General features: G+C 36.8%; 1 protein-coding gene across 7 annotated transcripts in view; it reads left to right on the top strand.

Annotated features, from left to right (window-relative positions):
- The window catches only part of STS (steroid sulfatase), a 117,154-nt gene extending 108,379 nt beyond the window's left edge, over positions 1-8,775 (top strand). For 6 of the 7 annotated variants that reach the window (XM_087757024.1, XM_087757022.1, XM_087757023.1 and 3 more), the window contains one exon: positions 244-8,774. In XM_087757024.1, the coding sequence (XP_087613150.1) occupies positions 244-626 (383 nt within the window). In that variant the 3' untranslated portion in view covers positions 627-8,774. Of the gene's footprint in view, positions 1-243 lie in introns of all 7 variants that reach the window. The other variant, XM_087757028.1, reaches the window with a different exon arrangement.
- The last annotated feature ends 4,495 nt before the right edge of the window (positions 8,776-13,270 follow it).

Raw genomic sequence — 13,270 nt, 5'->3', positions numbered from 1 at the left:
TCTTCCAAGGTAATGAAATGATCATAATTGTTTCATAAATATGTGTAGCATGAAAATCACCATGTTTTGCTTTTTTTTGTTTTGCTCAATTTTGTTTTACTCTTTCAGTATATTGCAGTTCCTGTACAGAGCGAGGTTGTACCGAAAGACTGATTTCCCATGGTGTAAATTAGAGTTTCATAAGACTAGGGGACTTTTAGTTTGTCATTTTATCACCAGCTGTTTTGTTTCTGTAAATTGCAGGTGAATCTGTCTGGAAAGTCTTCTTCTTCACTCCAAACTTCAGTCCTGAAGACTCTAATGGTTGCTATGATTCTCATGTTTGCTTCTGCCATGGAGGATTCATCACACAGCATGATCCCCCACTGCTCTTCGATCTTTCCAGGGACCCTGAAGAGAAAGTCCCACTGACTCCAGAAACAGAGAGCCGTTTCTATGAAATCCTCAAGGTCATACACCTAGCAGTAGACAATCACACCAGATCCCTGCATGCTGTCCCTGACCAGCTGTCATGGAACAACCTTGTCTGGAAGCCATGGCTTCAGCCGTGCTGCTCATCTCTCTTTCAGTCTTGCTACTGTGACTATGACTCAGAAGGGAGCCTGCCGGAGGTGCTCTCAGGATAAACAAGCTGCAATTCCCTTTCAGAAACTGGAACAAGAGAGTGTGGGTAGCTGACTTGAACCACTGCGGTACTAGCCTTCACAAGGTTTTTTTTATGTAGGAGGACCTATCTTTAAATACATCGTTGCAGTAAAAGAGAATTTCAGTCAAGAAAATGTGCAAAGAGACGGAGGGCAAGACACACCTTTTCTGTCTTTATAATACAAGAATCAGTATGAAGCATATGTTGTTGTTCTCATCTACAAATGGGTAGGCTCTAGGCATTTTCTAGATGAGATAATTTTCTAGATCTTCAGCTTCAGCTTTTTTCTTATGCAGCAAGGAATTATATAGTTTCTGTCAATTACAACCACTAAATGCACACTTTCTTGTCCTTTTTGCTAAGTATTGTCCACCATTAGTAAGACATAGTACCGAGTAATTAAAAATAGAGAGATAATAGTGGAGAGGTCCACCTGTGACTATAATTTGATAACTGATAGGTAAAGAGCAGACCTGTAACAACATCTCTATCAACAAGCATCACGGATATGAAATAATAAACAGATTGCCAACTATCTAACATTGCATGTGCCATAAAAATGTAGAGAGCTATGTAGTGGAAGACCTTGTGTCCACACTAAAATGGTGCTTCCTAGTTGCCTATTGCATGGCAGCAACCTTTGTTTCAAAAGGAAACCACTTCATGTGAACCTGCCGTGAGCTTGAGTGTGTACCGTAAGTCTCCATATATATACAAGCCAAATTCATAACCCCAAAAACCCACAAATCCTGCAATCCCTGATATAAACACAGCCCTATGGTCATAGCCCAATTGCTAAAATGAAAGATTTGGTCCATACTTGATATCTAAGTTCCAAATTCACACGATACTACAAAGATATCTTTCACTATCTATCTACCATACCTATTCTTCCACTGATGAATGTAGTGTGCATCACAAATAAATAAAATTTCATCTTCCTTTAAATATCTTTGCCATTGTTTAAGCTCTCTGAATAGGATCTACCATTTTCTGTGAAAAAAATTGTGCTTAAGCACTTAAAGCCAAATATAACTGTCACTGAGTTTCTAGCAAAGCCTTGGGAAATCTACAGTACTTCAGGGCTAATTTCTGTATCCATTTTTATCTGCATCTTATTCAGTCACATTTTCTTTCCACTCTACAGTCAGTCAAACTATTTTTCTTTGGCAGATTGTACCAGAGGAGAACATATCAGCAAAATACTAAGGTTATTTGATGCCTGATAATATAAGGTGACTTGCTCCTTATCAGAAAGCACTAGTTAATTCTAACATTATAATGTATTAAAATCTGTTTGGTGGTATTAGCATATCACTAATGCAAAAGTGATCTGTGATGATAGTACTGCAATAGCTTTAGTCAGCTAACATTAAGGTTGTGACCTGGTTCTTGGGAGCTATTGAAGCCTGTCCTATAAACATATATTGTGATATATGGTATATTTCTCTGTCTGTAAAACCTAGGCTTTATTTGATTTTTCTCCTGCAGTTTCTTTCAAAATTTCATTCTCAACAATATCCAGATGCCTGTCTGGGGAAATGTTGTACTCTTTTCTTGAAGTCCTATTTTTGATATTTCACCTTGTGTTCATGATTGTGTATCTTAAGTATGTGCTCTGCAAGCTCTCTGTAGGTAGCAAAGTCCTGTGTATGCTGATAAAGTTAGTCTGTTCAGGTATTTCCCTGATAACCAGTCAGTACAAGTACTCTTCTGCAGTGATCTGTGGCTGCCTCTTGACATCACAGCAGGATCCATACATCCCAAATTTTTGGTCCTCACCATGTGGCCCAAGAACACTCTGGTACTTGTGTGCCTCGCCCTGCAGCAAGTGGGCAGCCCAGGCTGTGGCCAGGGTGCCAGCTGCCCTGGCACTGAGTGCTGTGGTGTGGGGAGATGCTCTCTCCAGCTCCTGCAGCTCTGCTGCAGCTTACACAAAACTTTACAAGTAAATACTCCTGCTGAAGCACATGGGAGAAAATACACTGTGTGTTAGGTATACAGCAGTAACTCAGACAAGGTGTTTTGTGTCATTGGATCTGTTTTGTTCCCACAGTTGCTGGGCTGTGACCTTAACAGGGATCTCAATTTATATTCTCAAGGACATCCACATCTACTTCTTTTCATCAGGAAGATGCTATTTTGCTATTATTTCTTTTCTTTCTGCAGGTGCAAGAATTGTTTGTTCTGTTAGGCACAGCAGCTGTTCTGTGCTGCTTGACTGAAGCATCAAAAATGATAATTTTTTATTGCTCTGATTTCTTCTTGCCTGAATACGGCCTTTCTTTTATACCTTCTTTGGCTTTTGGTGCCATCTCTCTAATCTGCTTTCTTAAAATGTCCACACCCCTCAAACACTTTTCCACCTACTTCAGTCCTCCCGTTTGCTTGTCATCTTGATCACGATGGCTATTTTGCCCTAATCAATCAAAAAATGAAAAGTGATCTTTGCGAAAAGATTTGACTTTTAGGGCTCCTTGACTCTGCTAACCTCCCACTTATTTAAGGTCAAGCAAGGATTAACTTTGCATTACGAAATCTAAGAAATTAAAACACACCAAAGACACCCTGAATAGTAAAAGTTATTTCTTGTTTGTGGCACAAGCTTCATATTTTCCAAAATATAATTTAGTACAACATTTAATATTTTGACTTAAGGAGTAAAATCTGAAATCCATTTTTATAATTGTTCCGTCAAGAAAGATTCTATTAAGAATAGGGCTGTGTTTTTCATAGTCTATGTTAACGCCATTTTATTTAATGCCTAAAATAAACCATCCCTGTATTACAAATGTATTACACCTTTCGATACTGTCCCTTCTGTTCTGGAGATGGCACGTCAGATCATGGTAATTAAAGTAGTCTTGTTTATCTGCAAAATAAATTGTGAAGCACAATATACCATTTTTGTAATTGCACTGCCTGATCTAACAAGGAAAAGTTCTGTTTTTCACAACAGGTTATTGATGGGATATACGTGATTCACAATTAACAAGGGAGGCTCAAGGAGAATGTGCTGCTCTGGTACTTTGAGACTGACTTTCAATCTATCATGTAAGGAGCATTGGTATTGTAACATGGTGCCTGTTTGCAGAATATGTCAGTTTAAACTGGGAGTTAAGCTTCAGAGGAAAGTGTATTCCTCTATAGTATTATTTAACACTATCCCATCCTAGTTTGTCACAGAGTCCCTGTATGGCCCAGAGCAAGTCTTTTAACTCTGTTTCTCAGTTCCTCCTCTGTGCCCAAAGAAGGATAACAGTATTTCTCTAACTGTTGGAAATACTGAAAGAACAAAAAATACTGTAAATGGTAAGCTGGTAAAGGTGCACTTTCTCATCAATAAGGCACCTTCTCTGCAGAAGGTACAGTTTAAGAGCTGGAAAACTAGGATGTATAAGATCCCCCTATAAAAGGAGGTATAAGATACCCTTAACTTCAGGTTTGCTGATAGGTTCTGTGCTTACCGTTTAGCACATGTGGGATCGGGACCTGGAGGAGAGAGAACAGATGGCTAAAAAAGATGCACACTGGGTATTCAGAGAAAGATATTAGTCACCTTTTTCTGATTATATTTATTCTCTCTTTTAGCAGACATAGGAGACTACATGGAATTATTTAAATAGTATTTCCCCCTTAGGGACTGGATGTTACATGTTCCTGGCTCTTAAAAATTGAGATGTCCTGACTTGCCTCAAATTACTGTGTCAGAAAAAAAAAAAAAAGAAAGAAAAAGGGACATATAAGCCTTTGGAGATAGGTGTCAGCTTACTGAAATCCAACTGAAAGTTTGCAGAGAACTAAGTGAATATGGTCCGTATCCTTCACAGCTTGGTAAGAATCATCACTTGCCAGCAATAGCTTATTTCACATTGTAGTAATGTGAGATCTGGGTGTTCAGATGTGTGGACAGTAGAAAATTTCACATAAGATGTCACCTGATAAAGGAACAAATAGAAAAAGAAATAAAAAGAGGGCAAGCATAGCTACAAAAATCCTAGAGTACATATATTAAAACATAGGAGGTTTTGACTTACATTAGGACATGACAGTTCTGTGCATTAGACAGACCTTTTCATCTTCTCTGTCATTTTTCTTTCCTCTGGCATTCACTGTGCACCATCCAAAATATGCTCTGAGGAGTTCATTTTCAAGAGGAGTCCATCCTTCCTGAGTACACTACAAGCAGAGTGGCTGGTCATGTGGGCAGGAGGAACTGCTGACATAGCAAAACTCTGCACTGGGAACCACCAGGGAGCAAATGATTTCTGGAAGTTGTCTCCAACCTGAAGACAGAGGCCTATGAATTGCTGGTTCCTCTGGGTCTGTCAGGGACTGCAGGTGACCAGGAGGAATGAAGACACCTCTGCGGCCAGCCAGACTGCAGTATATTCTGCAGCAGTATCCTTCAGTGTCAGACTGTCAGGTGGAAATTTGCTGGGAGCCCACAGGATGCAAGACCTCTTGTCTCTGAGTAAACACTCCAAGCAGGCTATTCCCAAATCATCATTCAGGAGATGACAGATCTTAATCTGAAGCTCTGGGTCTAAGACAGCAACAGTCACGCATTTTGTTCCCTGGACGACCAGAAGACCTGAGCCAGGCTCTAGGGACTCCTAGTTTTACAGGCTGCTAAAACTGCAAATAATTCAGGGAGCCCTGGAAACACCCTGATAGATTATATGGCATTTCCAAAACATTTTGGTGTTCTTGGTAGCTTTTATTTACATCGAAAACAATAAGAGTCTGCCTAAAACTTTACCTGTACAACAAAGGATGTTGCAAATTGTTCTTAAGACTACCCATGATAGCTTTAACCTGCTAGTTCAGTACTGAGAGCAGTGAGCTTGAGCCAAGAAAAGGTTCAGCAACTGAAGGTTTCTTATGCATATGGAAAGATGCTGAATTGCAGACTCTCACTGAAGCTTGCACTATGCTGGCTAGTAAGATAAAAACTGGCTTGATTATCCTCACATCTCTAATTGTACTGTCAAAGTTATGAAACATTGCAAACCTTACAGGATGTGGATTATAAGCTTTGCAATGCTTATACAGCATCTCCTGAATGCTTAAAAAACTTTCCTTTAATATAAATTATGCTAGATTCCTTATGTAGATTAATGTTAGTCTTATCTATAAAAGAATGGTGCCACAGGTATTTTCCTTGAAAATGAAACTATATTTGAAGAGAACAGATTCACCATATATAGTCAGCTTAATTACAAAAAATCCTCCAACATTATTTATTCTACAGTTATCAAATAATAAAGCCTTTTTATACAGATAATATTTTATTGTACCTGATTTATGTGAAAAATACTGTGAAGCAGTTGAAATTATAAGGCAGACCTCTTCATTGTGTCACTTATTTTAAGAGAATTTGATATGACACAAAACATCTCAAAAACCTTATGGATTCAAGTTGGGCTGCAAGAGAATAGCTTTGGTTTAATATGGTCTTCATTTCTCACAAATGAAAAACCAAGCTATGAAGGAAAAAACCTCCAACTTTAAAAATGGTTTGCCTGTGCTGATAGTGATAGAAAGAATACTAGAAGTTTGTACCAAATGTGAGAACTTCTTTCATTTTTTTCCTTATTTTTATCTTTTATGTTATACGTCCTCCTGCCAAACAGACAAAATATTCGAGTTTAGGAAAATGTGCTGGTTGGTTTGTAATTATCAACCTTACACTGTCATATGTAATGCATAGTAACTGATTAATGCCACTGTCCAGATAACTGTTTAAGCTCCAGGGAGATAGTTAGAATAGGAATTTTAGATCATAACACCTGCCTGTCTGATACACATGAAAGGCACAGTCATCCACTGACATGTCATCATTCACCAAGCTTTTAAAAAACATACTATTCTGCAAAAGGAGCTGCTTTGTCCCCCATCCTTCTCCCCTGTGATACTAAAAATAAAGGGGAATCCTCTCTGATACTAAGATTTATGTTACTGAATGACAACCCTCTTTGATTATCTTTCAACAAGATTCAATTCCAAGAGGCCATCCCTAGCAGCTAGATAGCATTCTGCCCTTTCTGGAAATTAATGACAATGATAAAGTGTTTTGCTAGAACTCAGGCAGCTGCATTAATGTGCACTACGTGAACGCTGCAGACACTTAGTTTTGCCCATCAGTTTTTAAGTGCTCAGTACCAGACTATGTAGAGGGATGCCATCTTCACATTTTAAACCTAAGATCCGTTTCAGGTATCTCCTGTGTTTCTCCTTTTTGCTCTCCAGACCCATATTGGGGAATGCAGTTTCACTTTAAAAAGCTGGCTTGACAGATTTACCTGACTCTTTTATGAATGTAAATATTTTCTTTTCATGAAAGGTTGTTACACCATAAGATCAAGGTGGTTGTCCATTAAGATCCAGACTCTGGCCTTCACAGATTAAAGCGAGAGTCTGGATCTTAAAGGATGATCACCTTGATCTAACAGTATAACAACCTCTTCTCATGCAAAGAAAGGATGCCAGAAGGATTTAGAAATCACTGTAGGTAGCAGAGTAGTTGTAGGTCTGAGTTTTATCTTATTTAAGTTCATACACCTACAATGAAGATATCTAAAGCTGAGCTCGCCCCGATTTCTACCTAGGGGAGAAAAAAAACAAGATGTGTCTAGTCTAGCTTGTATAGCTACATAAAGATTATATCAGTTACCCCTAAGAATATTATTTTTTTGCTTTTTCATAGTTTAAAAAAAAGGCATAGGATAACCACTATAAACAGCATAAATCTCAAGACATCTGTGGTTAGGGAGTTGAATCCCACTTCTGTCTCCTGGAATCTTTAAAATCTTTTTTAAAAAGTGAGGCATGTATGAAATTTAAATGCTTTCAACAGTACCCAAATGGAGATTTTCACAAACAGAATTTTGCAACTAAATGCCTAAGTTTCATTTAAAGCACTTTTTTAAAGGCTATGCTTCTTTGCTTGTTTGTTTGCTTGTTTTTTGGCTCTGACCTTCGGTTCTTTTTGTCTCCACCATGCTCTGCAAATCCGTGAAGAAATATCCTATTGAAAGTATTTAAAAGAAGCATCATCATTATACAGGGTCAAGCAATTTGTTTTTAAGGTCATATTAATAATTTTGCATGCCAACATTTTAATTATTTTACTAGGGTGAGATATTTCAATTAGAATAGAGTTTTACCAACAGTAAATTAAGATGTTTTCCAATTTACATTTTCTGTTAACATCAATTATGATTGTGTTGAAAGAACTGGACTTGAAGAATACTGCGCAACCTCTGGAAAAAAGTAATGACATTTAATATACAACTGTCAATTGCTACTATAGTGAATGTTTATCTGATGTTTTAAAAAGTTTACATTGTTATATGCATATCATACATTTTCTTAGCCAAGCAAACAAATAAACTTTTTGAATTATGCATGAAAAATTACTTTAGGGCTTCATCTGCTAAGCATTTTTTAGAGCTTGTTTCTTAAGTTAAAAATGTTTACCCTGCATTATATTGGGTATAAAACTAGTTGCAGCACCTTGATGGATTTTATTTTTTAATATTCTGTATTATCACATGACTAAGTACATATCTAGTAAGAATATGAGCAGAAAGATCCTAGTTTAGCAAGGCATTTGAACATGGGCTTGCAATTTAGCTGTCTTCATCATCCCACGACATTCAGGAATTTTGCTGAGTGAGACCCTTCAGCAACAGAAGATACACAGACTGATTCACGTATAATATTTTACTCTTACTGTCAATATCTTTAATTTACACTAGAAAAAAAATCTAGTATATGTTTTAAATGCCAGGTGTTTCCAACTTTTCCCATTCCATAATTTCAGGCTGTGCCCATCAGATATTTGTAAGCTTGCCTCCAGCCTTGCTCTTTGTTGGTAATACAATGCAAGCTAATATTTTTTTCTGAGTTCAACATCCAATTACTTCTGTTACTAGGATACTGTTTACCATAAGCATCATGATATAGAATGTACTGGCTAAAAAAGATAATAAAAAACTAACAGAACAATGAAAAGCTTTCAGAGGGGATAAATCCAAAGGCACTGAGGGTCAACTACTATCCAGCTATAAAATGTACCTTTTTATATGGGTCACAAGAAGCAACACTGAATCTGTTAGATTCCACTGTTAAAAACAGAGGACAAAAAATATTTAAATGAGAGGTGAAGAAGCATTTTCCACATGGCATCAGAAACGAGCTAAGCCCAGCATTAACTGCCACCACATTGGCTTATGGCTCCAAAGAAATAAAACACTGTTGGCAGGACAGGAAATAAACTAAAAGACAGAGAAACTGGATGCAAGCATGAAGTATATGAATTAGACAAGTAACCAGAGAAAGATATAAAAAACAAAAAAAAATGTACACCAGCTCCACTGACCTTCATAAGTAGATTAGAGAGATTAGAGAGGAAAACACGAAATTAAAAGATCTAGACCAGAATAAGAAAGCGTGTTTACAATTATTGCTGTGGGTGGTGCATTAGAAAGAAACATTTCTCACTGAAATTAATAGGGAAAGGCAGATGCCTGGCTTATCCTATAATCTTATACTTGGATGGGAAAACATCTATTTAATTTAGACACCTATGAAACACTATAATTGGGTGCACAGTGGAGGAAGTCCCTCTAAATGCCTACTTTTCATATATATATATTTAGTGAAGAAATGTAGATGCCTTTGAAGGTTTCTAGAGGAAGGTAACATTTATGTTAGTTGCAAGCAATGAAATTAAACACATAGGTTCCCCTTCTAGATGTGCTGAAACAGAAGTTTTCAAGGCTAATTTTAGAGGAAGAAACAATCCAGAAGTAGTGGTTTTGAAGTTGGTGGAGATCTGGGACAGAAGATATCCTCCAACATCATCAACAGCATTTATGGTAAGTCTTTTTTTATTCCCTGAATAAAATGAAATAAACATTTAAGTGTAATTTCACCAGACTGTTTTGATCAATGTTATAATAGGCCAAATAATTAGACAGAGAAAATAAATGTTGAGGCAGATAAAACATGTTAATTTAAGAAACATGATAACTGGCTGTAGGGATAAAGAAATTATTCTTCACCTATGTTCAAAATATTTTATGTTTGGACAAGTCTCTTATTTTCATTTGCTTCTATCTTTTCTGAATGAAAGATATTAACAATATTTGTTGGACTAAATGCTCTGGTCCTGGACTGAAAATGTAATATATACACGTTTCTAATTTTGTTTAAAATGTATCTATGCTTAGGAACATGTAAGTTTGTTTTGGTATGAATCACTAAGTCAGTAATTCTTCATTGTTGTTTCTCTCCCCTGCTTCAACTCTGCTTTTTACCTACTTCCATTACAATGTAACATCATGATCTTAAGTACTGTCAAATAATATGTCAAATATAATGCCAAATAAAATACTAATAATTACTACTACTACTACCACCATCACCACCAACTAAAATTCTAAAGCCTCTTAAGATGTAGCTTCCAAAAGGAATAGTGAATAACATTGCTTAGCAGCATAAATTAACTCTTGTTCTCTTCTGTGCTGGCAAGGTTAAACTGCAAACCAGCAGCTGAGTATGCTCAGTAAAAAAGCTCATTCTACCTGCCTTAGCTAGACTGAAATCTGAAGTACAGCCATATCCAAAACTGAAGGAATTTAACATTAGCAAAATATCTGACTCAGACCTATAGCACACACTTTTTTTTTTTTTTTCACAAATAGTATAAGCATACATTTCCCCACACATTTTTATGAATTATTGGCAGTGTCTTTACTATAGAGAACAGATAATGTAGCAAGATACAAAATATCCAAGAAACAATATATCCAAAGGATGATGCAGATTTCCTCTGAGGGAAAGGACAGATAACTGTCTAAATGGGCTGTGATCCAGATTGTTTCTGCCACTAGGAATTCCTAAGTCACAGAAGAACACAATACAGAAATTAGCAAGGGATCATCCAGAAAACAAGAAGAGAAGTAGATATTTCTAAATATTTTAGTGTGTGAATCTTTCTGGAAAATAAAATAGTGAAAAAGAAAGAGTTCAGAGTTGAAGCAGCAGACTCTCCATTCTTATGCATTATTAACTCTCATAACAAAAGTAACATGTACATGTCAATATTCATTAGAAAATTCCAAGCATATTAATCTGTTTAAGGACTGTCACATTATGAAGCCTACCCAATGTAAATGATTGTTTAGGACAGATAATTTGCAATTTTTAGTGGACTGTCTACAAGTTCCACTAATCACGTTAGGTGAAAATCATGCCTAGTGATCACAGAAGAGTATGGTTCCTTTATCCATGTTTCAATATTCATTTACATTTGTTTTTGCATAATTGAAATTAATTGGGATAAATGTGTGTGAAATAGTTAAGAAGTCAGTAACCTGATTTCAGCAGAAAGATTAATTTCAGTTTCACAGAAATGTCTGTCTATATTTTTCTTCTATTTTTGTCCTGTGATCTCATTTTACAGTATATGGCAACCATCATCTGCTCATAAACCCTGATTGTGAAAGCCTATAATACAGCAAATAGAGGATTTATTCAAATTTTGTGTTAAAATAAGAAAAGTGATTAACATAATACTTATTAAGATGTAAATCATTCATAGCTGACCAATTCATGGACACATACCATTGCCCATACTGAGTATATTATGTGGCACAAAGATACTGTCATTTGAAAGGGGGTCATGATGCTTACAGAAAACACTTTCTCAATTCACCACACACCACATGACCCACTGGATTTCTGAGTATGTTTCTTTCTGTTTGATTACTAATTCACACACAAAAAACCCACTTTGGCTAAGTGTCCCAAAACCCCAACAATTCATTTTTATTTGGGGCCGTAATGCAATATCTACTTCCAGCTATTTCTGCCATGAATAGTACCAGTGGTGAAGCATGCACAGGCCAATGCAAAGGACAACACTGTACAGGGATTATGGTTCTGCTTAGCAATTTCCCTCCTCCTGCAGTACAGTCAGCAGCACTCTAAAAGTTAGTGCAGCAGCTGGCAGAAACATCCAGTCCCAGAGTGGTAATCGCAGTGGTGTTTTCAATGTATTCAGTCAGTTCTGCAAACCTGATTGTTCAAATTCAGCAATTATTTGATTTTGATGTTTGGGTTGTTTTTTCTCTTTTTCTCTCTTTTTTTTTTTTCTTTTTTTTTTTTTTTCACAGAATCCTAAAGTTCTACTAAGGACTAACACTAATCCAGAAGCAGTTTTCAAGTTCATATCTTCCATGTTCAGATTCTTACCCAGCCATGAACAATGGAGATGATTGATGTATCTTGAAGTGAAGAGCTTTTTTGTTATTGTCACTTTGATTGGCCAGAAATGATTCCAAAGTGCAGTATATGAAAGGACTCTCAGCCTTCAAAGGAAAGTGTAGGAGGGGGTGAGAATGGTGTGACAGAAAAGTTTTTCCATGTAAAAAATATCCATCAAGTTTATCCTCTTTATGCCATTGTGATTTTGCTCATTTTCATCATCAATGAGAAGCAATGCTTTCTAAAGAAGAGATAAACACTGTTACCAACTTTAAGAAGTGATTAACAGGAGATATTCAGGGTGGAAATTCAGGGAAGTGGGGGAATGAGGTTCAGGAGTAAGGTTTAATCACTGCTTCAAAAGATACACCCATGCAACTAAGTGAATCTGCAGCTAAGCTCCCTTATCTGGTGGACACCTCTAATAAAACACCCTTAAATAATTTTAATTTCATATAAGCCTTCTCTTCTCTTCTCTTCTCTTCTCTTCTCTTCTCTTCTCTTCTCTTCTCTTCTCTTCTCTTCTCTTCTCTTCTCTTCTCTTCTCTTCTCTTCTCTTCTCTTCTCTTCTCTTCTCTTCTCTTCTCTTCTCTTATCTTCTCTTCTCTTCTTTCTTCTTCTCTTCTCTTCTCTTCTCTTCTCTTCTCTTCTCTTCTCTTCTCTTCTCTTCTCTTCTCTTCTCTTCTCTTCTCTTCTCTTCTCTTTTCTCTTCTCTTCTCTCTCTTCTTTTTTTCAAGTGTGCTTTAATCAGGTGAAGTACTGCTAAACTCACAGCTCAGTAGTGATATTGATTGGTTTTAAATCTTTCACTACACTGACTTTCCTCTACAAATATCTCCCAGACCTAAGAGAGGGAAGGTAGGGAAAGCTAAGGTGGAGGCAGCAAAGGGCATATGTGCAGAGGAGGGGGTTGGATAACCATCGCTAGAGAGGTAGCACACAACTGAGTGAGAAGAGCTACCAGCTGAAGTGTTGAAGGTGACGGGAAGAAAGACTTGAAGGTAGGATCAAAGCACCAGAACAAAACAGCAAATATACCAGAGAAACAAAGCCATAGTATTAACAAAGATACTCTTCTCACCGAACTAGAAAGCAGAGTAATATCTCAGCCCTAAAAAGTAAAGTGAACATTTCCAGCAGTCCTTTGAATGCCACTTTTTATATATAGACTTCGACTACATGGTTTCCCTGGCTACATAGGCTTCTTATCATTCAAGAGTATATGATGAAAATATAGTGGTTCATGATGACTGCATTCAATGAGAGCCACTGAACACTAAACAGTAAAAATTTTGGAGGAAACGTTCTAGAGCTTTCCATACAATAAGGATTGTCTAATTTATTTAA

Source organism: Nipponia nippon, unplaced genomic scaffold, assembly GCF_047370975.1.
Source record: "Nipponia nippon isolate SJK-2023a ecotype South Korea unplaced genomic scaffold, ASM4737097v1 scaffold_2, whole genome shotgun sequence".
Taxonomy (NCBI): domain Eukaryota; kingdom Metazoa; phylum Chordata; class Aves; order Pelecaniformes; family Threskiornithidae; genus Nipponia; species Nipponia nippon.
The sequence above is the reverse complement of the archived record's forward strand: the minus strand, read 5'-3'. Positions and strand labels throughout refer to the sequence as shown.